General features: G+C 38.9%; 2 protein-coding genes and 2 long non-coding RNA genes across 6 annotated transcripts in view; 2 read left to right on the top strand and 2 right to left on the bottom strand.

The window, feature by feature from the left end:
* The window catches only part of LOC134797578 (uncharacterized), a 407,161-nt gene that overhangs the window by 249,403 nt on the left and 133,702 nt on the right, over window positions 1-24,056 (top strand). The window lies entirely within an intron of this gene.
* The window catches only part of LOC134797574 (low density lipoprotein receptor adapter protein 1-like), a 79,839-nt gene that overhangs the window by 24,917 nt on the left and 30,866 nt on the right, over window positions 1-24,056 (bottom strand). The window lies entirely within an intron of this gene.
* LOC134797580 (uncharacterized) overlaps window positions 1-24,056 on the top strand; it is a 182,560-nt gene that overhangs the window by 146,313 nt on the left and 12,191 nt on the right. The gene's annotated exons all lie outside the window — the stretch shown is intronic.
* Window positions 1,119-21,032, bottom strand: LOC134797546 (uncharacterized). 3 transcript variants are annotated; one of them, XM_063769832.1, is made up of 7 exons: window positions 20,907-21,032; window positions 20,271-20,404; window positions 11,550-11,689; window positions 6,975-7,073; window positions 6,189-6,362; window positions 4,268-4,386; window positions 1,119-1,309 (listed from the first exon to the last, which is right to left on the bottom strand). In XM_063769832.1, the coding sequence occupies exons 1-7, from the start codon at window positions 20,944-20,946 to the stop codon at window positions 1,263-1,265; spliced, it is 753 nt and encodes a 250-aa protein (XP_063625902.1). In that variant the 5' UTR covers window positions 20,947-21,032; the 3' UTR covers window positions 1,119-1,262. The 3 variants fall into 3 exon arrangements, with proteins under 3 accessions (XP_063625902.1, XP_063625901.1, XP_063625903.1); XM_063769831.1 differs by having other exon boundaries at window positions 4,272-4,386; XM_063769833.1 differs by lacking the exon at window positions 6,975-7,073 and having other exon boundaries at window positions 4,272-4,386.

Below are 24,056 nucleotides of genomic sequence, written 5' to 3'. Positions count from 1 at the left end.
AAAAATGACAAATAGGAATAATATTTTATTTTATTCTTATTATACAGGTTGTTACACATTTGCTATCTTCTTAGGCTTCCAAAAAAATCGTAGGCTAATATTTTCTTTTTTGTTCAAGAACTAACAAAGTTTGTATGTAAAAGCCGCCGTCTTAATATACTCTTAACTAGAGTCTGGCTACGGAAATATTACACAAGTGTTTGGCGGGAAATTCAAAAAATCTTGGGCTTGTCACACTTTGTGTAGTAGGAATTATAGTTTTGATACTAGAAAATATTTTAGATTTTCTGTTCACACGTAAGGTACCTAAGGATATAAGTTAAATATACGTTGACGTGCACTCAAAGTCAGCTCACATAATTTCTACCACTATGTAAGGTACAATCAACGATAAACATAATGTTAACACTTTTTCACTATATACCATTGTAACAAGGCGAAAAATGAAATGTAGTGTAAATAAGACCTAGCTCGATAATACCTACCGTAATATTAATCCATCACCAAAAACAATACATAAGTACTATGCCAAATATGCTAAATGCTAAGTATCAAAATATTTATAGAGCACCAACCTCCTAATTTGTTTACTTTTGTTTAAGAGTTGTAAACATTGCAGGTTTTCGTTATACAACGGTACACGTCGACTTCGCACATTGTCGTAATTATTTACGAGCTTAATTAATAGTTTGCGAACCTCACTCAGTATTAGACATTAAATATTATTTAAAATAAACCCCTTATAAACCGCAAACAATTTGAATGAATGACATTAATTGACAACTGACTTTTAGCTTTTTTTAAATCATAAGACAATTGGTGATACAACAACGAAATATCTGTCAACAATTTTTGGCTAGCCAGACTCTATTTGACAATCGTTTATAAATAGTATAAGATGCTTTTATTCGATTGACGTGTATCGATGAACGATTGTCGTCTAGGCTCCAGAGATTTCAATCCTAATAATTATGTAGTAATAATGTTCATGTTACCTATAAACAGTGTTTTTTTAAACGCTTTATGTTTTGTGACGTGAATATATAGGACATACAACTTTTACTACGGAACCAACACCGAAGTTGCAATTTACTAGGGATTGAAAAAACACCCGTATATAAAATCATCTTTTAAATAATATTATATTATCATTAAACAATTAGTTTCAAAAGGGTAGGATCTAACCATCCCTGATAATCGATGGATAATCTTTTTTCGATACTAAAAGGTATCTTTTAGTGACTTTGTGCGATTTTCGTGCTTCATTTTCTGTTGTTCCTTGCATCACTAGCATTTTCTTGGCCCCGGCCTGAAAAAGTGTGTTAAATGAGCTTAGGAGTTTAGGTACCGTAAAATGGGGTGAGTAGGGATTGCGAGGAGAGTCGGGTTATGAATGGGTAGAGAAGGGATGACAGGGGGGTGAGATGGTTTTTAACGGTTACTGCTACCTATACCGAATGTGGCCTGTATGATGTATGAGAAAAAAAATTAACTGTAGGCTGCACTCCTCATACTGACCAACATTTGTTCAGCAACTTTTAAAAATAACTTGTGGTTTGATTTTTAATACACTTTAAAGTTTATTCTAAGACGCAATGTATTGCGAATTTTGTTATATTTAAGGCGTGACAAGCAACGTCAATCACAATGATATGGCATGGCGATGGCGTCCATTGAAGATAATATTTATTTTGTATGAAAAATAGGAAGACTAAATACTTCATAATTTTTAAAAGTTGTTGAACAAAAGTGTCACCGTTTGAGCAGTACAATCTAGGTTTTAATTATTTGCTCGTGTTACAGGCCACACCCGGTATAATAATAATGTATTCCTATTATAAATGGAGCTATAGTAATATTCATAATAAAAAAATCGATTCAACAACGTTTCAAAATCACCTTTTGTATGAAATCCCATCTCAACCCAACTACGAGGAACTACGGGGCGAGGAGGGATTTTGTGTTTATCCTTAAAGTTATGAAATGGAACTACCTAAAATCATAAAAAAACTAAAATACAAACGACCGGAACATTTATTAATAAAATTAAGTTTGCATAAAATGTAAAAATAAAATGTTATCGAGGTTTGAATGTCAGTTTTGTCCCTACGTGAGTATTACTGTATCACATTAACAACCTAAGGACGACACACGATAGAGTGGTCTGAATCCGGGCCGAGGCGTCCGACACATATTTTTCTTTGACGGGTAATCGGTGATCATGTGTGTAAAAGACGCGTCGGAAACCTCGGGTCGGCCCGGACCGTTCTAGCGTCAGCCAAACTTAAAGGTTTAGGTTTAAGGTTAATAATTAAACACCAGTCAATAATTTGTATCAATAGGTAATACCTATCAACACATAATACTTTGACTTAGGTGAGAAAATGACTGATACAGAGAAGGCCGATTCTGTTTCAAGAATGTAAAATAGCTTTCATCTTATTTTGATACGACCTTGTGGTGGGTGCGTATCTGCGTTAGCGGCTCACTCTGGGTGATGGTCACGAACTCACGAAATTCAATAGGGAATATTAAGCGTAACTCTGCGTAGGGGGGCGTCACTACCACAATCCGTCACAATCTAAGGGTCTACCGCAAACGAGAGAATGGAAATTTTGTTATCTAACCTCTCTATCACACTTGCACATTCGAGCGATAAAGAGGCAGATAGCTGAGTTTCGATTTTCGCGTTTCCCGGTAGGCCCTTTGTAAACAAACCGCCTTGATGTCATATTTTATTGTCTGTGAAAACCTGACAAAAAACAGTTTAAGGCACAGTATGTTTAAGTTACTCTATGGTTTACGATGGGTGCTAGTGCTGCACTCTGGCGGCAGAACATTGCAGTAATATATACCCCCTCATCATCATCAGCATCTTCCTCGCGTTGTCCCGGCATTTTGCCACGGCTCGTGGGAGCCTGGGGTCCGCTTGGCAACTAATCCCAGGAATTAGCGTGGCCACTAGTTTTTACGAAAGCCACTGCCATCTGACCTTCCAACACAGAGGGGAAACTAGGCCTTATTGGGATTAGTCCGGTTTCCTCACGATGTTTTCCTTCACCGAAAAGCGACTGGTAAATATCAAATGATATTTCGTACATACGTTTCGAAAACTCATTGATACGAGCCGGGGTTAGAAACCGCGACCTCCGGATTGCAAGGCGCACGCTCTTACCGCTAGGCCACCAGCACTTATTATAAGTACATAATATATACCCCCTAATCGTGTATTTAAGAGCCAACGGGAGTGGTCATTTCTCCATACAAACGTACTCCTCGTTTTCCTCCGTGGTTTTTGAATGATTTTTGCAACACAGATTAATATTGTCAATATCTGTGTCGGACCGTTTTGCTTTTTTTGATATTTTTGTTTTTTAAGGCGCTAGAGCCCTTCAAAAATGGCCAAAATGGCCTAATTGACTATGCCGCAATGAGAGGCGTGGCATTCAAAACTGATATCAATTAGCCAAAAAAGCAAAACGGTCCGACACAGATAATTTCATAATCATTTAGATTTCCAAATTTGGTTACGATTGGTTAAGTTTTGGAGGAGGAAACAGAGGAGTACGAAACCTCAATTTTTGAGATTTTTACGCAGGATTTTTCGCCTTGTCCTTATCGCACTACTTTTAGGTGCCGCTTCCGTTAGCGAGACGGGTATATTTACCTAAAATATTTAAAACTCAGCTCCTGTTTCGTCTTAATACTATCGTGTCTTTACTAATAACTATGTGCCTATACCTATCGCGTCGAATAATGATCCCTATGACAGATCTATCAATACTCTAGACTCTAGACTGAGGGTCCATCAATGAACCTTCTGTCTTCACAGTAAGGTTAAAAATTGTCGGTTAACAGTGGGGAATTGATGTTAAATGGCCTAAAGTTTCTCGCATGTCCCACGCTCAATACTAATTTTAAAAAAAACAACGGGTTGCACTCCGGGAGTGCCGGCAGAAGTGAAAACTCAATGACATTGTAACAGTTTTTCGATCAGGTCACGTGTCCGTCTTACGTCTTACGAATCTTACGGTCACGTGACCTGTTGCGAGTTTAACATTTTTTCCCCACCTCAAAAAGTGCACAGCGCCGCTAAAGAAGTTTCACTTCAAAAATTATAAAATAATCTCAGGTTAAAATAAATAAATTGGTGGGATAGTGGGATAGTAGTTGGGTGGGATAGTTGGTGGGTGGGGTGGACATTAAACTTGACATGAATGATGACATGGCCACACTTTGTTCCTTTAACAGCCTTATGGATACCTACTTACTATGTGTCTCAACATGTGTGTTGTGCTAGTTATACCGTCGATGTTCATTTGGGTGCTCCCATGTACATCCACCGGTTCCGCTCCAAATGCCCTAATTGTAGTGTGAATAGTTTCTCTGAAAAAATCGTTCAGTACAGTATTTGCTGTGATACAGTCACCTGCAATAGTATGTTACACAACGAAGGCCGCAAAAAAATCTGACACGATCTTATTTGTAGAACCATAAGAGCGTGTCACATATTTTTGGGGCCTTCGAAGAGTAATATATTATTGCTGGTGACTGTACAGCAGGCGTGATAAGGATGACTTGACCATCCATAGAGAAATAGAAGTAAAGAAAGAGGGGTACCTCCATACAATAGTTTTCTTACCAAAACGCGAGTTATTTCGTAGTCGACATCTAGCGTCAAGTAGCGGAATTTATCAGTATTGATAGTTGACAATAGATGTCGCGACGAACGAAAACTCTAGTGCTCAACAATTTTCAGATAATATTATAGCCGGATTATCAGCCGATGCAACGGAGCCACGCCGTTTTGTCGACTAAATAGTGTTTAGTTTTAAGTTTATAAAATACATATGTACATATGTACATATGTCTGTAAGGTATTTGTAATATGGGCCTTGTTGCCTGAATTAAATTTCTAAATAAATTATCCGAAACTTTATTTTCAACTCCTTCTGCTTTTAATACTAATTGTAAATAGCAGTACATTTTTCGTCAGTAGCGATACTTGTGACATCTGGTGTCAAGTAGCGGTACTGATGATTCCACTACTCGATGTTAGATGTCGACTACTAAATAACTCGCGTTTTGGTAAGAAAACAGTAGGTAAGTATACTCAATCGTACTAAATTATTTTTGTTAAAAAACTGACAATCACAATATAAATTCCTAACACCATGTGTCATGTTAACTTGTTAAGTGAATTTATACATTCTGAGATAAATAAATCATATCATATCATATCATATGTATGGAGTTACCACTCTTTCTATTTTTAAATCCCGGTATTTTCAAAAACAATGGAAATGTGCAGTATAAACAGTTTATAATTTATATCCATTATAATGGTCATATTCGGCTGTATCAAGAGAAATGGCATCTAGACCTCATTTTATTATTGAAACAAGATCGTTGCCTATGCGTCATCAAAAACACGTAACACACTATTTGGTGGTTATATTTAATTACACAAACGGGTCTACCGCGATATAACTTCATTGTTTTTACCTTCAGTCAGTCTTCCCGTCACCACAGCTGGTGCAACTCAGCTGAAACGTCGGAATTTAAGGTAAAAACAATGAAATTATATCGCGGTAGTCCCGTTTGTGTACATCAAAAGGTACTTAAATACACAATACAGTACGTAGCGGCCCCCTTTTTTCAATATCTTTCGTTAAATTTAAAAAAATACGATTATTTAGCTATGGCGCTAGTGTGCACGTTGATGGGCTCTTAAATATGTGTACAAAACGCGAGAGTTTAAAGTGTTATATTTTGGTGATTGGTGGTAGATGATTCCTGAAGTTTTATGAGTGATAAAAACTAAAAAGAAAAAATTGGCCAAGTGCGAGTCGGACTCGCACACGACTCGACGGTTTCCGTACCATTATCTATAAAAACAGTCACCCATCCAAGTACTGACCCCGCCCGACGTTGCTTAACTTCGGTCAAAAATCACTTTTGTTGTATGGGAGCCTCACTTAAATCTTTATTTTATTCTGTTTTTAGTATTTATTGTTATAGCGGCAACAGAAATACATCATCTGTGAAAATTTCAACTGTCTAGCTATCACGGTTCGTGAGATACAGCCTGGTGACAGACGGACGAACGGACGGACAGCGGAGTCTTAGTAATAGGGTCCCGTTTTACCCTTTGGGCACGGAACCCTAAAAACGGAAATTTTAAATACCCAGCGTATTCGAATGCGAGGCTCTTATAGTAGTTCCGCTCCTCCACGGTCAGGTGGGAGCTGAGGAAGGGGTGTTCGTCGATGTGCTTAACTTTCTGCAGCGACTTTTCGATCGCCTGCGCTCCAGCTTGACGGCGCCCGTTATACTTTGATTTCAGAAGACGGGCTTTGGCTCTGTAATAAACCATAGAGTTGGTCAGAAGGGCTAAGACGGCCGGCTCTTTATCAAGTATGTAAGTGCGAAAGCAACGCATGACATGACAGGTGATAAAAACGCGACCATCGCAGGTCGCTTAAGACGAAAGTGGACGACCGCCTCGTGGTTTACGTTTAAATTCCATACAAAAGTAGTCCTCAATATCCTCTATGGATATCAACATTATTGAAAATATTTTGATTATAATTATTGAGGTATATCGATCACGGCTGTCATAGTTTTACGTATTCGTATTTTCTATAATATATAATGGGAAATATTAAGCCAGGGAGGAAAATGGGAACTTCCCGATTTCTGATTGAGCTGAAATTTTGCATACATATGAAATGAAAACATATCGGATGAAAACGCATTTGATGACATGGAGCTGATCTGATGATGGAGACAGGAGATAGCCATCGGAAATTTGTGATAAAATATAGCAAACTAATTGTATTTGGGGTTGTTAGAATTGTTTCCATGAGTTTTAGTTGCCTGTGGGAAGAAAAGTATAGTCAGCGATAAAAACTTGTACGAAAAAATGATTTTTTGCCAAAAAACTTATTTTATTCAATACGGCAGGTACCTACTCGTACAACAATTGGCGGCTGGCCGGAACTGTGGAAGCCTTATCCGGTGGTGGACAGGTTTTTTGTCCTGAATCCCCAGGGATGCAAACGGTGGTTGATCTAGAAGGTCGACATCATTATTAAAATCAGTCCACACAATTCAACTGGGCCTTTCATTTATATATTTATATATTATTATATATTAGATAAACCACCTACATCCTAGAAGATGGATAAGAGTTAGACCAAGAATTAAATAGTTTGAAACGATTTTGATAGCATCCGCAGTGCAAGTGTCATTTATACGTCATAATTTCATAGAAGTTTGATGTTTAAAATAACACTTGCACTGCGTGTGCTATCAAAATCGTTGCAGATTTTTCTTGGTCTAACTCTTAGTATTGTTAACTCTGTTAGACCATCTAGAACCTGGAGGGTGATTACAACCCTAACCCAAAACGTGGTCTATATAAACTTTAGATACAAATAAACTATAAGTATATATATATACTTTATGCTGGCTACCTTTAGAGAACGTAGAGTATGGTTACAACTCTCTAGGTGGTCTATACCTAAACTTTAGACATGCTTACACTTCAGAAAGACCACCTAGAAGAAAGATACTACTTATTCATACTCTAAGAGGTCTGGAATGTTGAGATCCGACGCCGCACCAAGGTGCGAGTCGTGGGTGACGTCATCACCAAGCTTAAATGGAGTTGTGTGGGACATGTTGCTAGGCAGAGTGCAGGCAGGTGGACCAAAATGTTGTGTCCGCTTTCGGATGAAAGAAGCGCCTGGCGTCCGTTTTGGATCGTTGGGTGGATTACATTCGAAAAATTGCGGAGCACTTTTGGATGAGATGAGACTAGCCCAGGACCGGGATAAGTGGCGTACACGAAGAGAGGCCTATGCTCAGCAGTGGGCGACTGAAGGCTATTGTAGGTCTGCTTGAATGCGATGTTTTAATTTAAATGACTTTAAAGCTGGGTTCTCCACATTTTTTGGCAAATAAAGCGAGATGGCATTTCGTTCTCCCGCTTCCTTTCGGCGAACTGGACGTAGATCGCGGGCCGTAGCTTGGAGGTCCCTGCTTTAAAGCATAGGTAAGCAAGATATCTGGAAAATGCCCAGAAGGCGTAGCCAAGGTAACAATCATACAACTGCAAACGAGGAGAAAAAAAATCGGGATACGAAAAGTCACGTGACTATTTCCATAGGTACATTAGGGGTCATCCATTATATCCCAATCCCCCCCCCCCCCCTGGTGTGTCACATTTTTTCAAAGTTGTCAACGAAATCGGTAAATCGAATTAAGTAGGTAGGTGTTATTTGTAAATATTAAAAAAAATATATATTAGTAAGTACCTAATTTTATAACCCAAAACTGATCAGGAAAGATTGATTGATTGATTGATTAAACAAATAAAAATTATTTTCGTTCCAAAAACTTGTTATGTAACCGTACAGGGAATTAAATAATTAGGGCGAGCGAAGCGAGCCCTATCACTATTCGACAATCTATGCATTCTTGTGGTGGTACACTTTACGGAAAAACTACTGCACTGTTAGGTTTGAGATTTAACATAGTAATTCAAATTCATGTCTAGATGTGTTATAAAACATAAAAATACCATTTTATAAACTTAAAAAAATAAAATAAAGGAATAACACTTTGTATTACTACTAACGCCACCTGTTGGAGAAGTGATGAAATTAACATTCATGCTAATGTTAAGTAATTATTTGTTTTTCTGACGGATGGCGTTTACGCCATTATCAGCGATGAGTAGATGAAAAGTAGATTAAAATTTTGGATTCGCTTGGTTTGATTCCCAATTTAGCAATTAAGTTTCTGTGAATACCTACTAGAACAATCAACTTTGCTGTATATTCACTGCGGAGGTCAATTTACTCGTATGTTTTGTGACGCTGATGAACTAATCAGTCATGTTGTGTTAGCAAACTTAAATCGGATATTTTCAGTTCGAGAAACAGTTTTAGTGTTACTATTGCTTGGAACTGCTAAAATTATAAATAAAGATAAGCATATTAATACAAACTTAGTGATTTAGGGCTTAGGGCCGATACAGACGGACTACAACCCGACCGCAACTTGTATAGGAATTGCACGCCGACTGCACCATAGACTTATAATATATAGAGACGGTGTCTCAGCGAGCTGTCACTGTTGCCACTTTTGTTTAGTGTACGATTAACAATGAGGCCCACGTTGCTGTAGCCATGTCGATAAAGTCATATCGATAAACTATCGACATTTCTTGCAATTTTAATTTTACTTCAAAGGCTTAACGATACCTAAAATTACCAAAAACGCTTTTATTCTTTATTGTGGTTATCAGATCACAATTTTATAGTCACGCCCCAGCGGAGGGAACCAAGGGAAAGTTTAGATATTTAATTAAAATACATGAATACGTCCTAAAATAGGTGTTCCGCAATAATTGAATTATATTATTATATTATAATATATTCATTATCCATTAGCATTTCAATTATTTTTATGTTTAACGAAGATATTGAAGCTTCAATTAATCGCTATTTCGTTCCGCTGTGTAGCGTTTATCGATATATAACATGATTAAAATCGACTTTTCACATCCCTAAAAAAGCACACATATACGCTTTTACGCACACATACACAGCCTGGGCGCATCAAGAAAGGCAACACTTGATTTGAAGTCCACCTTGTCAACAGTATGGTTGTCCTTTTTTGACAAACGGCATTTTTAAAAGAGCGAGGAGAGAGAAATGATACTAGTTGCTGCGACGTGAAAGAGAACAGAAAACGTTGGGCCCTTGGACTGCACGCCAATTTACGTCGGCGTGAAGTTCAACAAAATGACCCAGAACCCTGGCAGTACCTAGTGGAACTCAGGTTTGGTGCAACAAAGGCACATTACGTTTTGGTCATCCGACTCATCTTGATGAGCACTTAGGAGAGTAGTACCCAAGATAGAGCTGATGCTGAACCCTGGTAGTACATAGTGGAGCTCGGGTTTGGTGCAACATATATAGACACACGCTGTTTTGGATATGCCACTCGTCATGATGATCACTGGGTAGACCAGTACCCAAGATAGCTGATGCTGAACCCTGGCTGTACCTATTGGAACTCAGGTTTGGTGCAACATAGGCACACGCTGTTTTGGTCATGCAACTCGTCTTAATGAGTACTTAGGAAAGTAGTACCCAAGATAGAGCTGATGCTGAACCCTGGCTGTACCTAGTGGAACTCAGGTTTGGTACAACACAGGCACACGCTGTTTTAGTCCCTCGACACGTCTTGATGAGCACTTGGAAGAGCAGTACCCAAGATAGAGCTGATGCTGAACCTTGGCTGCACCCAGTGGAACTCAGGTTTGATGCAACATAGACACAGGCTGTTTTGGACATCCGACTCGTCATGATGAGCACTTGGGAGAGCAGTACCCAAGATAAAACTGATGCTGAACCCTGGCTGTACCTATTGGAACTCAGGTTTGGTGCAACATAGGCACACGCTGTTTTAGTCATCCGACTCGTCTTGATGAGCACTTAGGAGATTAGTACCCAAGATATACCTGATGCTGAACCCTGGCTGATCCTAGTGGAACTCAGGTTTAGTGCAACATAGGCACACGCTGTTTTGGTCATCTGACACGTCTTAATGAGCACTTAGAAGAGCAGTACCCAAGATAGAGCTGATGCTAAACCCTGGCTGTACCTAGTGGAAGTGTGTGTGTGTGTGTTTATGTGCGGAGCAGCGTGATTACCGCCAGTAGGTGTCCAGACAGACGGGATAGTTTTTCGCTCAATTGTGTGGTGTGGACGCAAAAATAAATTCAAGGACATTGGCTCGCTGACCCAACATTCTGTAGGAAAGCCAGTTGGCTTCCTTACAAAAAGTACTGGGTGACCGTGTAGGATTTAATAAGCCCTTATGAAATTGTATACGTGTGGATGGATGATATTGGCAATTTGATTTTGTCGTCTGGACACGCTTTTAATGGACAAAGTAAAAGCTGTAACAGACAGGCGTACCGGACAGCAACCGGGGTCCGGTTAGTATATTTCTTTCTTGCTCTCACTTATAGCTGCGTTCTTAGCGGACTTATTACGTACTCACTCGATCGAACATGAAACAAGCCTCGGATTGGATCAAAGTCGCGGTCCGGTACGTTTCGGTAGAAAAACTCCGCGAGCCCTTACAAAGCTCTGCTTTTTGCTAGTTTAAATAACTTAAAGTGACGTTACAAAGTTAGTGACTCCCCCCTCCCCCCTGTCACAACATGTCACATTTTCTTGATCCCCTCCCTAAACGTGTGATGTAATTAATGGATGACCCCTTATTTAAGATTCGATTGGCATTTTCTATTCAACGATTGTCACCTTGGTTAGGCCTCGTCTTAATGGCTCCTCTACACGATGGGCCAACGCCGGCCACTCCAAGGGACGCAGCAATGCGGTAGAATGAGATAGCAATATCACTTGCTCCCTCTAACGCATAAATGCGTCCCTTGGAGTGGCCGGCGTTAGCCCATCGTGTAGAGGAGCCATAAAATAAGAACAGCTTCACAATTTCTCAAAACTTACTCTGTTTTAAGAGTTATTGTTGGTACGTCTGTAGGGGAGTTGAGGCCAAATGCTTTTTGCATCTCCGCTTTCATTTTAGATTGATGATAATCTAAGCTGTGGTAGACTACGTCCCCAAAAAACACATTAAATTCTTTTGTCTAGAACAAAATAAGGTTTCCAGATTAACCAAATAAACGAATGTGCATCCATTATAAATACCGCTCACCCCCATATAACCATTCCAGTCGCAGAATCACAAAGTGGTAACTAAATGTCAGATGTGTCGTAACAGAGTCCACACAATGTGTCTAGAATTGTTTCGAAACAAAGTGTCGTCGCCGTGTCTACACTTTTCCGTAACAAGGTGTCGACACATTTGTGTGCACTTTGCGTGCGGTTTGCGACTAAATCTGACAGCAAATGTCAATATAAAATACCTCTTGAAAACCAAGGTTTGTCAAACTACTATTAGTGTCTCGTGTGCTCGTAATTCTAGTAAGTCATCATGGGCAATGCAAATGATAATAATCGACCGAAACCATATAAACACCCAACACCCGTCAACCTTTTACAGAAAAGTTTTTAAAGAAATGCAATAAGCTACTTAGGTCAGGCAACGAATGCTCCAAAAGTTGTAGAGGGAAATGCTCGGAACACAATTTTTGACTCCGTAACTCGGTTTGACAAGTTAGGAGGTGAACATATCAAAAGTCCCCGGCCGTAGCCCTTGAGCGGGGGGGAGAGAGGGGGCTTTGAAGGTCCCATTTTCCGGTTTTTCGATTATATCTCGGAAACTATGCATCTCAGCGACATGGCCACTTATACAAAATGAAAGTTAATTTAATTTGTTACAAGTTTATTCAGTCAATTTTTTCGATATGTTGAATAGTTTTTGAGATATCCGCTCTTGAAAGTTTATTTAGGGCTCTCAATTTTATCTTGATATATCTATATCAGTGAAGGTGCTAGGCCGTGTTTGGTATCGTTTTCATATAAATCTGGGGTGCTGAATCCATTTAAGGCATCACGTTGACACCATTCCACAAAATAAAAAAAAATCTTTTTAGGGTTCCGTACCTCAAAAGGAAAAAACGGAACCCTTATAGGATCACTCGTGCGTCTGTATGTATGTCCGTCTGAATACACAAAATAGTTCTTTACCTATAGATGACAGGAAAACCTATTAGAAATGTGCAGTCAAGCGCGAGTCGGACTTAATGTACGGAACCCTTAATACGCGAGTCCGACTCGCACTTGGCCGGTTTTTTTGAAACTCCTGTTGACGCTTAACCGCTGAACCGATTTCGTTGAAATTTGGTATAGAAATAGTTTGCGTCCCGGAACAGGACATAGGATAGATCTTATAACCAAAATCATCTTTTGAAGGTGTGAAAAGTGGCGTGGAAATTTGTACGGGAAATCAATAACCGCTGAACCGATTTATATGAAATTTGGGATGGTCTACATCTTTGATTTAGTTAAAAATGATAAAAAAATATGACTTCAAACCTAAACTTAAACAGTATTAACTTCAAGAAGTCAATTCTGAATTCCCCCCTACACCTCATTTCACACCCTTCCCTAATAGCATTTTCTTGTAGGGATTTTGTTGGGCCTTTGTTTACGTATTAGTTGGGCAACCGTTATATTTGGCCGTACGATTTGCTGGAGGGCCCTCGACAAAGGCCCTCCCGAAGATTCCCAACAGAGGGCCATTAGAGTATTTTTTTCGTTGGGCCTATTTAAATAAATCATACAATTATTCAACGGTGGTGGTTTTGGTTGGGCCGTGGTTGGGCCTATACACATTTGTTTGATGGTTGGTTAATTGTTACATTTGGCCGTATGGCTTGCTGTAGGGCCAACTCCAAAAAAATAAAAAAGGGCAATTTAATTCGTTGTGCTTCTGTTTGCAAATTGAACAATTACCCAACGGCAAGTCAGGTAGGTCGGTAGGTAGTCGTGCACCAGGTTGAAGGCCCAACACAGCTTGTCCCACAAAGGGCCAACATTGTAACTTTAACGTTGGGCCTTGTGTAGGATTCTTACAATACTACCGTAGGTAAATAGTTGTGTAATTTATAGTGTGCCTACAGTCTAATTATGTAATGGGCTTTTGTTTACGAGTCCTACAGTTACCCTACGTTAAGTAAGTGGTTGTGTAATACGACGTTGGGCCTTTGCTGATAAATATTACAATTACACTACGGTAGGTATTGGTTGTATCCACATGAAGGCCCTAGGCTAGGCAGCAGTTGTTGTTAATCTTCTCTGTATCGTTCCAATTTTAGTATATGTACTGCCAAAGCAAGTACACTTACTATACACTCTAATTCGTATATATACTAACCGCACTTCGAAACTTCGTAAGCGAGATTTATGTTTTTTGAGATTTAAATTGAGAAAATGTTGGTAAAATACAATTTTTTAAATTTATGTATAAATTCTATAGTTATAGCTATTAGATATATAAGTTACTTTTAAAAAATATTATGATTATATCCGGAATAATCGAGAAAATAACTATAACTTCGATGTTTGGAGACAGTAACGCCATCTAGTGACGCCACAAACAAACTCAACTGGTATTGTTGGGCATCAGTACCACAGCCAATGTTGGTAAATGCGATATTTGTGCTCACTGGGCCAACGAATGTTATCGTTGTTTAGCCACCGGTACCAAAATACACAAAGGCCCATTGTTAGGCGTCAGTGCCACAGCCAATGTTGGTAAATACGATATTTGTCATCATTGGGCCATCGGATGATATCTTTGACTAGCCAACGTTACCAAAATACACAAAGGCCCATTGTTGGGCATCCGTGCCACAGCCAATGTTGGTAAATGCGGTATTCATCACCATTGGGCCAACGAATGTTATCGTTGTTTAGCCACCGGTACCAAAATACACAAAGGCCCATTGTTAGGCGTCAGTGCCACAGCCAATGCTGGTAAATGCGATATTTGTCGTCATTGGGCCATCGTATGATATCGTTGATTAGCCAACGTTACCAAAATAAACAAAGGCCCATTGTTGGGCATCAATGCTACAGTCAATGTTGGTAAATGCGATATTTGTCGTCATTGGGCCATCGGATGATATCGTTGACTAGCCAACGTTACCAAAATAAACAAAGGCCCGTTGTTGGGCATCAATGATACAGCCAATGTTGGTAAATGTGATATTTGTCGTCATTGGGCCATCGGATGATATCGTTGATTAGCCAACGTAACCAAAATAAACAAAGGCCCATTGTTGGGCATCAGTGCCACAGCCAATGTTGGTAAATGCGATTTTTGTCATCATTGGGCCATCGGATGATATCGTTGATTAACCCACGTTACCAAAATACACAAAGGCCCATTGTTGGGCATCCGTGCCACAGCCAATGTTGGTAAATGCGGTATTCGTCACCATTGGGCCAACGAATGTTATCGTTGTTTAGCGAACGGTAGCAAAATACACAAAGGCCCATTGTTGGGCATCACTGCCACTGCCAATGTTGGTAAATGCGATATATGTCATCATTGGGCCAACGAATATTATCGTTGTTTAGCCAACGGTACCAAAATACACAAAGGCCCATTGTTGGGCATCTGTGCCACAGCGAATGTTGGTAAATGCGATGGTGGGCCAATACAAAATTAATGTTGGCTACGGAACGAACCTCGTCCCAACGTTTTCCCTACCGTTGGCACCGTGGGCCCCAACGAAAATGCTACTAGGGTTAAAGGATGATTTTTGAGATAACTTATTATGGCCTGTCTCGGGACTCAAAATATATGTGTACCAAATTTAAATTAAAACTGTTCAGCAGTTTAAGCGTGAAGAGGAGTTTAAAAGAAAGTATTTTAATAAGTTTATATGTTTTTACTTCGGAATGGTGTCAATGTGATACCTTAACTAAATTTGGTAATGCGAATTTATACGAAAACGATACCAAACATGGCCTCGTAGCTTTACTGTTGTAGAAGTCAAAATAAAATTGAGAGCCCTAAATTCTTATTACTTGGCCAAACTTGTGTAGAAGGAAAAGGTAAAATAAAAGTCTTCGGCAGGAATATAAGACACAAATATATTTTTTTTTTGCGTTACTATTTCAATCATCAAATATAAACATACCTTGATTATATTATTCTAGTGAGATCCTCATAGATAAACAAAAACATTTACTTAAAAAATTACAAGGTCGAAATGTCACGGAACTTGTGAGAGTAATATGTGAAAAATAAAAACTTTTATGACAAAAAAATCTGGACACAATTTAAAAATCACCCAATTGCGTCGAGGAATCATCTGTATTTTTGCTTGTTTCATTACCTCCTCGCTTCTTTTTTGTCCTTTGTATTCTATAGCAATTTGTTAGATCTGAAAATAAAGATAACTTGCGTCGTCACGGATGTCGATTTATAGGTTTTAGGGAGTGCAGAATTCGAAAACGATGATCATTTTATAATCCAAGATGGCGGCTACGTATTTTGTCATAAAAGTCGTCATGAATATCGTTTTATAGGTTTTAGGAAGTGCCGATTTCGAAAATGATGACCAGTTTGGAATCCAAGATAACTGCCGTGCACTTTGTCATAAAAGTCGTCATGGATATCGTTTTATAGGTTTAAGGGAGTGCAGAATTCGAAAATGATGACCATTTTGGATTCCAAGATGTCTGCCGTGCACTTTGTCATATGAGCCGTCATGGATGTTGATTTATAGGTGTTAGGAAGAGTAGAATTCGAAAATGATGACCATGACCAACGTGCACGGCAGACATCTTAGATTCTAAAACGGTCATAATTTTCGAATTCTCCACTCCCTAATACCTATAAATCGAGATCCATGACGACTTTTATGACAAAGTGTACGGTAGACATCTTGGTTTCCAAAATGGTCATCATTTTCGAATTCTGCACACCCTAAAACCTATACATATAGTAGTTCGCCCCGAACTGTGAACTCGCGGTTCGCCAAACAGATCAATTGAATGCAGTGCTACTTAGTCTGAGATGGGCATTTCGTAATTGATTCCTGATTCCGCGATTACTTGAAATTACTTTGTAATCTGATTACCGATTCCTAGATTACTTTGTAATCTAACAATACCGAATTACCAAGTACAATTCCATTTGAGGAATCAGGAATCAATTTTTCGAATACTACAATTACTAGTAATAGAAATCAATGTCGATTCTTCATTAGGTACAGGAAAATATATTACTTGATTCCTTTCAGATTACATTTCGTACTACTACATAAGTACTATCAAAAGTACATTTCGATAGTACATATAGATGTTGACTTAGGGTCGGTTGCACCAAACTGTTCGTATCGTTAAAGAGTTCGCTAAATTTTTATGTATGGAAAGTTTCATAGTAAAGTGCCGGGGCGCGCCGGCTGACGTTGATCAGTCTGTCAAATGTGGTTGGTGCAACTGGCCCTTACTAGGATGCATCTACCGATACCTTATTTGAAACAGGTGTGCAGATTTCGAAATTGATGACCATGACCAATAAAACGACATCCATGACGACTTTTAACATAGTGCATGGCGGCCATCTTGGATTCCAAAATAGTTATCATTTTCGAAATCTGCGCTCCCTAAAACCTATAAAATGACAGCCATGACGACTTTTATGACATACTGCATGGCCGCCATCTTGGAATCCAAAATAGTCATCATTTTCGAAATCTGCGCCCCCCAAAACCTATAAAACGACACCCATGACGACTTTTATGACATAGTGCATGGCCGCCATTTTGGATTCCAAAATGGTCATCATTTTCGAAAGCGGGGCCCCCTAAAACCTATAAAACGACATCCATGACGACTTTTATGACATAGTGCATGGCCGCCATCTTGGAATCCAAAATGGTCATCATTTTCGAAATCTGCGCCCCCTAAAACCTATAAAACGACACCCACGACGACTTTTATGTCATATTGCATGGCCGCCATTTTGAAATCCAAAATGGTCATCATTTTCTTAATCTGCGCCCCCCAAAACCTATAAAACGACACCCATGAAGACTTTTATGACATAGTGCATGGCCGCCATTTTGGATTTCAAAATGATTATCATTTTCTAAATCGGGGCCCCCTAAAACCTATAAAACGACATCCATGACGACTTTTATGACATAGTGCATGGCCGCCATCTTGGAATCCAAAATGGTTATCATTTTCTAAATCTGCGCCCCCCAAAACCTATAAAACGACACCCATGACGACTTTTATGACATAGTGCATGGCCGCCATTTTGGATTTCAAAATGGTCATCATTTTCTAAATCGGGGCCCCCTAAAACCTATAAAACGACATCCATGACGACTTTTATGACATAGTGCATGGCCGCCATCTTGGAATCCAAAATGGTCATCATTTTCGAAATCTGCGCCCCCTAAAACCTATAAAACGACACCCATGACGACTTTTATGGCATAGTGCATGGCCACCATTTTGGATTCCAAAATGGTCATCATTATCAAAATTGGGGCCCCCTAAAACGTATAAAACGACATCCATGACGACTTTTATGACAATGCATGGCCGCCATTTCGGATTCCAAAATGGTCATTATTTTCGAAATCGGCACTCCCTAAAACCTATATATCGATACCCATCTCGACTTTTATGACAAAGTGTTTTGCTACCATCTGCATGCAAGACATTTCTATTATTTTTACGTAGAAAAATGGCCCCCTGTCAACTTTCAATCGAGATTTAATCGATAATTTATTCGATTAATATTCAGATTAATTCAATTTCAATCTTTGTTAGGTCGACTAAACTAATTGCGATTAAAATTTGAGAATTACCTTTTTTTATTCCATTAATTAGTCGAATAAACAGTTAATCGATTAATGCCCATCTCTGACCACGGCATTTTTACACTTTGAGAATATCTGAAAACAAATCAACACAAGGAGCCATTTTGCAAATCCAGTAACATACCAGTAACTTTGTTATTACTTTTGACAGCGCGTGTCATGTGTCAACACAGAGTCGACACAAAGTCGAAACATTGCAACTACTTTGTGACTGCAATATTTCTCAGCCTTAAACCATATTTATACATAATAATTAACAAGTTTCGTAGTATGTAAAGCGTTATTTCCGTTATTTAAGTATAGTATACGCATCGAAGTACTAAAAATGCTTCAAATAATATAGTTATGAACACAGGCACTGAGGAGTAAACAATTTCATTTCCGGCTAAACTAAAACAATGTGGTGGCGCGTTGATTATATTACACTTAGTTTATCAAATCACTCGAGCAGTTTAATTCCCCATAATAATTTAAGTCCTATTGTAATATAAATGCAAACAATATATAATTACGTCTTGTAATCCGTTTTAGAGATGGCGTATTAATGTCACTTATTTTTATTTAAGTATTTTTCCATCTGACAGTTTCCATTTGACAGGAACAAAATGAACGAATGAACGAATGATTTTGGCATAAAGTAGTCGCAAACTCGAAACAATGTGTGCACACGGCGACCACACTTTATGTCACTTTGTGTCATGTGTCGACCCTTCCCCATTTCTGGTAACTGTGTCGACACGGCGACGACTCTGCGACTGGAATTGTGACCGAAACAGACGGTGTCGACACAAGATGTGTCAACACCGCGTCGTAACGGCGACTGGAAATGGTTGTATGGGCAGGTTTTTACGGTTCCGTACCCTAAGGGTAAAAACGGGACCCTATTACTAAGACTCCATTGTCCGTCCGTCTGTCTGTCTTTCACCAGACTGTATCTCATGAACCGTGATAGACAGTTGAAATTACTAATGCCGCTATAACAACAAATACTAAAAGCAGAATAAAATTAATATTTAAGTGGGGCTCCCATACAACAAACGTCATTTTTTGATAATGGTACGGAACCCTTCGAGCGCGAGTCCGACTAGCACTTGGCCGGTTTTTTCTTATAAACTGAAATAGGTATCATATAATTTGTTCCCTAATTTGGTCATTCTACTCTCATTTTCCTGCGGGCGTAGCAGTAGCACGGTTCCATTTTTATCGCTTATCACTATGCGCATCCCTTTCACACTTACATACTTATTAGAACGTGACAGGCATGGTGACAAGCGATAAAAACGCGACCGTGCTACGGGGCCTGGAATCTCATTCCCCTGGCCATAATTCCGTACACGGCGGGAAGAAGTTGATAACTCGAGATATTCTATTGAAGAAATTTGAACTTAAAATAGAATTACATAAGGTTCCAATTTCTTAATTTTTTTCTTGCTAGTTATCATGTTCTTCCCGCCGTGTACGGAATGATTCGCAAATTCCCAAGAGATTTCGCTTAGCTGTTTCGGTTGTAGATGGAACTTAGCACGAGTCACCTTCACAGTCACCAAAAAAATATATGCTAATAAAGCGGAATCTCCTGGGAATTTGCAAATAGAGGCCAGCGGCGGTAGCATGGTCGCGTTTTTATCGCTTGTCACCATGACTGTCACGTTCTAACTAGTATGTAAGTGCGAAAGTGAGGGGCATAGTGACAGGCGATAAAAATGGAACCATTCTGCGCCCGCAGGTGTTGACGCTAAAAAGTCATATTACTGTGTGGGATAAGGCTCGAAATATATTGTAAGAACTTCCATAAAAAACCTTTAGATACTTAAAATATACTATTATAATAATAGTTATTGAACCAACCAACAAATAACAAACATTATATTATATATGATGCAAATCATTAGGCGTTGGACCAAGATTTTACCCTCATTTTCAATATTTTGACGTAATCGTCTGATCTTCGAAACTGTCGCAGGATGTTTTCAAAGTCCATTCCATACTCCTTCTTACTTTCTTCTTCAATATCGTATCTCTTATTGTCCACCGTGTTAATAATAGCTGAAAATAAAAATATCTCATAGCATTTTTCAAACGGGATGGGTACGGTGACAGATGTCATCTCAATACAATTTATAACCTTACAACGCAAACTCTTGCAAAATTGTATTGAATCTTGAATAATTACTATAAGACCGGAAGCGGTAGCATTTTTATCACCTGTCATGTGCGTCACTTTCGCACTTACATATTTGTTAAAACGTAACAGGCATGGTGACAAACCATAAAGAGCCGACTATCTTAGCCCTACACTCCCTACAGGGCCGAGTTGCATAATAAATAACAAGCTAAATACTATTTTTGATTTTGTATGTTTAAAATCGAATCAATAGCTTTTATTTGATTATGCAAGGCACAGGAATCTTTTTCCTATGATAATACAAACATTTCGTACGCACTTGGATACTAAAATGATATCCGTACTATAGGTACTTAACTTATTGTGTACACAGTGTGACTAAACTAAGTATAAGTATGTACATAAGTGTAAGTCTATACTTACCAGCTATGATACAAAATATACATAAATCGAAGTGATACATTTCGCCTATAGGTACGGCCACAATAACTTTCAGCCGTTCTTATTTCACAATCAGCTTTTTATCACAGTTTCTATAATAAACTGGATACCTTATATTATTTGATCGTAAATATTCGTACACAATAACTAGGTACTAGTGTTGGTAGCTACCCCCTCGTTGCACAACGCACCTACTATTTTATATCTAATTTGTACAAAAAAAAAGCTTTTCTATTTAATTAAATACTTTCTTTTTTCAACACATCACCTGTAGGGAGTGTAGGGCCTAAACCGTTCCGTAACATTAAAGTAAGTAAACACTTTATTGTACCATCACGCTCCGCGATTGTTATGCAACTTAGGGTCCTAGCAAGATTGGTTATTCAATACTTGCGCTATGGAATATCCAATTTAGTTAGAACCCTAAATGGCTCAACAATCACGGAGCGTGACTGTACGAAAAGAAAGGAATTTTGGTTACATCAGATAAAGTTAGCGCAAGGATGTATTTATTCCTAACTGTGTTATATCCTGGCAGGGTCGCCGTGTAGTGTTGGACGTTAAATGAAACTACTTGCTTGGTGTATAGATCTATAACGTATTGAATAACATAATGTAAGAGCTTAATGAGTGTACGGGTAGGGCGCCCACTACACACTAACATGAAACATTGCAACGAATATGTATTGAATTTATTAATGAGGTTTTATAATAACTACACTAGTGAAACAGTATGTCAATTGATATGCTGATTTACCCAGGTCACGACGTATTTACGACTATTTAGTAGTAAAACAAATGAACTTGAAAATAGAACTTTCAGATTAAGATTTTAAGAACGGCACACAAGAAAATGATGAACTCCTTTTAATCCATCCCTAGTGATTCACTACACTACATAGTAAGGTGGGACGGTGGGACAAACTGTCTCATGAAACTCCAAGTATGGATAGCTAATAGAGTCGGACCAAAAATAGTCTGCAGCAGATTTGATAGCCCACGCAGTGCAAGTGTCATTTATACGTCATAATTTCATACAAGTTTGACGTTTAAAATAACACGTGCACTGCGTGGGCTATCAAATCCGCTGCAGACTTTTCATGGACTGACTCTATCTAAATATCTATGGATGTCCACTAGATCTATTGGAGACGTTAGTTTTCAAATTTCAATTGTCCAATCTGACCCGAAGTCGTGGGGCAAACAGTGCAGACAGTATAATAATTTGTATGTCTTTCCCATCACGGAACAATGGTGTTCCGGACCTTTGGGAGGCGTGCGCGGAGCCGAAGCCAACACGTAGAGGCCCTTTTGACACTTTAATGAAATGTAAGGGGTACACCGAGCGGAGGCTGCCCTTGCCCGTGTCATGGGACGCACGCAGAGGCAGCACCCGCCAGGGTGTAAGGGCTATTGAGAGTTGATGGTATCTAAAATGAACTAGGTTATTGGGTGAAAGCGATGGACTAAGTACTGAGCTATGGGGTAAAAAACCGGACGCCTGCCTAATAAAACGGTATGCAATTTTATTTCCGGCAGACGGTGACTCGCCCTCACAAGATGGGCCCCCACAAAAAGCGACATCTAGGATGGCTCAAGGGCAACACCGGTGTGAGCGGCTCAGGGGTGTCGAGAGGTGTGCGCCGCTTTCTACCCAGTGGCTGTTAACAGCCACTGTGCCAACTCGCGTCTTATGCATATTTCACTTCCACCCCTGGAGCTTATAGCTCTAACGACTCCACTCTGGCCGGCCGGCTAAGGCAAGCCAGAGGCAGAGAATCTTGTCCCACCCACCCTCCTTGCGGGTAACAGAACTCCCCAGGAGCACTCGGGTACGTGAGGTCGCTAATCCCCAACAGCTCGCCACAAGCTGCCCTGCGTTGACTGATTGCACTGGTAAAACCAGCGGGCGATGGGGTCGTCACATCCCTACGCCTTAATAATTATTATTAACTATATGTAATTATGTATATGTATACGATACGATGGATATCAAGTATATGATTGATATATATCACGGCGATACACGCCGTCTCATCATGTAAGTAGACTGTAATTTACAAAATGGCTGCCATTTTCTAAGATTTACTATTTAATAGTATAATAAATTATGACAGGTAAATTATGTAGACACGATGTAGAAACATTAAGGTTTAATTTAGTTTAGTAGCGATAGGTATACCTATGTGCTTACAGCTTTTGAGGCGTGCCAGGTGCCTGTATGTATGTATGTATATGTTTTACACACCATGAATAGATTTATATTCAATTTTTAACATTTAATGTTAGTTGGATTTAAATTATGAAAAAAAATAGAAATCAAAATACCCAAATTATTATTTTGAATTTTTTTTAATGATTAGATGCCTACCGATGTAGTTAGTTATCCTATTACTTACACTTATTTACTCTTTAACCCTTAATGCATAGTGTTGCCAAATGTCTACAAAGCATTAGACAGCTCACAGATTTAAAAAAAGGCTTACGTTCTCGAACGCACCTTTATACCAAACGTCAAGTAGTAGGGTAACGATTTAAGGGTTAAATTTACGCAATATTTTTAATTTATAAAAATTACATTCGTTCTAAGACGAAAAGTCGGAAAGCTTGGAAAAATCCAGAAGTTGATAATTTTTAGTATGTGATTTGGAACGGTGTTTTCGGGGTTTGTAATTATTTTATATTTAAAAACTTTATCATAGGTATATCACAAATAGTGTACCTTTCTAATGGTAGTAAAAAAAATCATAATAATATATTTTGTAAATAGGAACACATCCGGATGACTCGGATGAGCTCAAAGAGAAAATGTAAAATTCTCGTAATCCCGAGATGTTCATTATCAAGCTAAAGTTACAAAAGGTTATCATGAATATCACGGCCTACACGAGTCTTATAAAATAATAGTTATTTGTTTTACAAAGGGGCAAAGTTGTTGTTTAACCGCTCGTGCTAAATATTGATACCCGAGCAAACGAAAGATTCCAAAATTGAACCACGAGCGTAGCGAGTGGTTCGAAAGATGGAATCTTGAGCGTTGCGAGGGTTTCAAAGCACGAGGGTTAAACAAAATTTGCCCCCTAGTGAAACACAAAATTTTTCATCACACCAACCCGAAGCAAATATTGAATG

Source organism: Cydia splendana, chromosome 15, assembly GCF_910591565.1.
Source record: "Cydia splendana chromosome 15, ilCydSple1.2, whole genome shotgun sequence".
In the NCBI taxonomy this organism is placed as follows: Eukaryota; Metazoa; Arthropoda; class Insecta; order Lepidoptera; family Tortricidae; genus Cydia; species Cydia splendana.
This window is presented reverse-complemented; position numbering and strand designations above follow the sequence as displayed.

Excerpts from the sequence above, each read along its gene's own strand:
- LOC134797546 (XM_063769831.1), bottom strand. The coding sequence starts at position 20,946 with ATGTATCACTTCGATTTATGTATATTTTGTATCATAGCTG. Across the intron at positions 7,074-11,549 it reads ACAATAACTCTTAAAACAGA|ATCAACCACCGTTTGCATCC; the intron begins GTAAGTTTTGAG and ends TCGACCTTCTAG. Across the intron at positions 6,363-6,974 it reads AGCCGCCAATTGTTGTACGA|AGCCAAAGCCCGTCTTCTGA; the intron begins GTAGGTACCTGC and ends GGTTTATTACAG.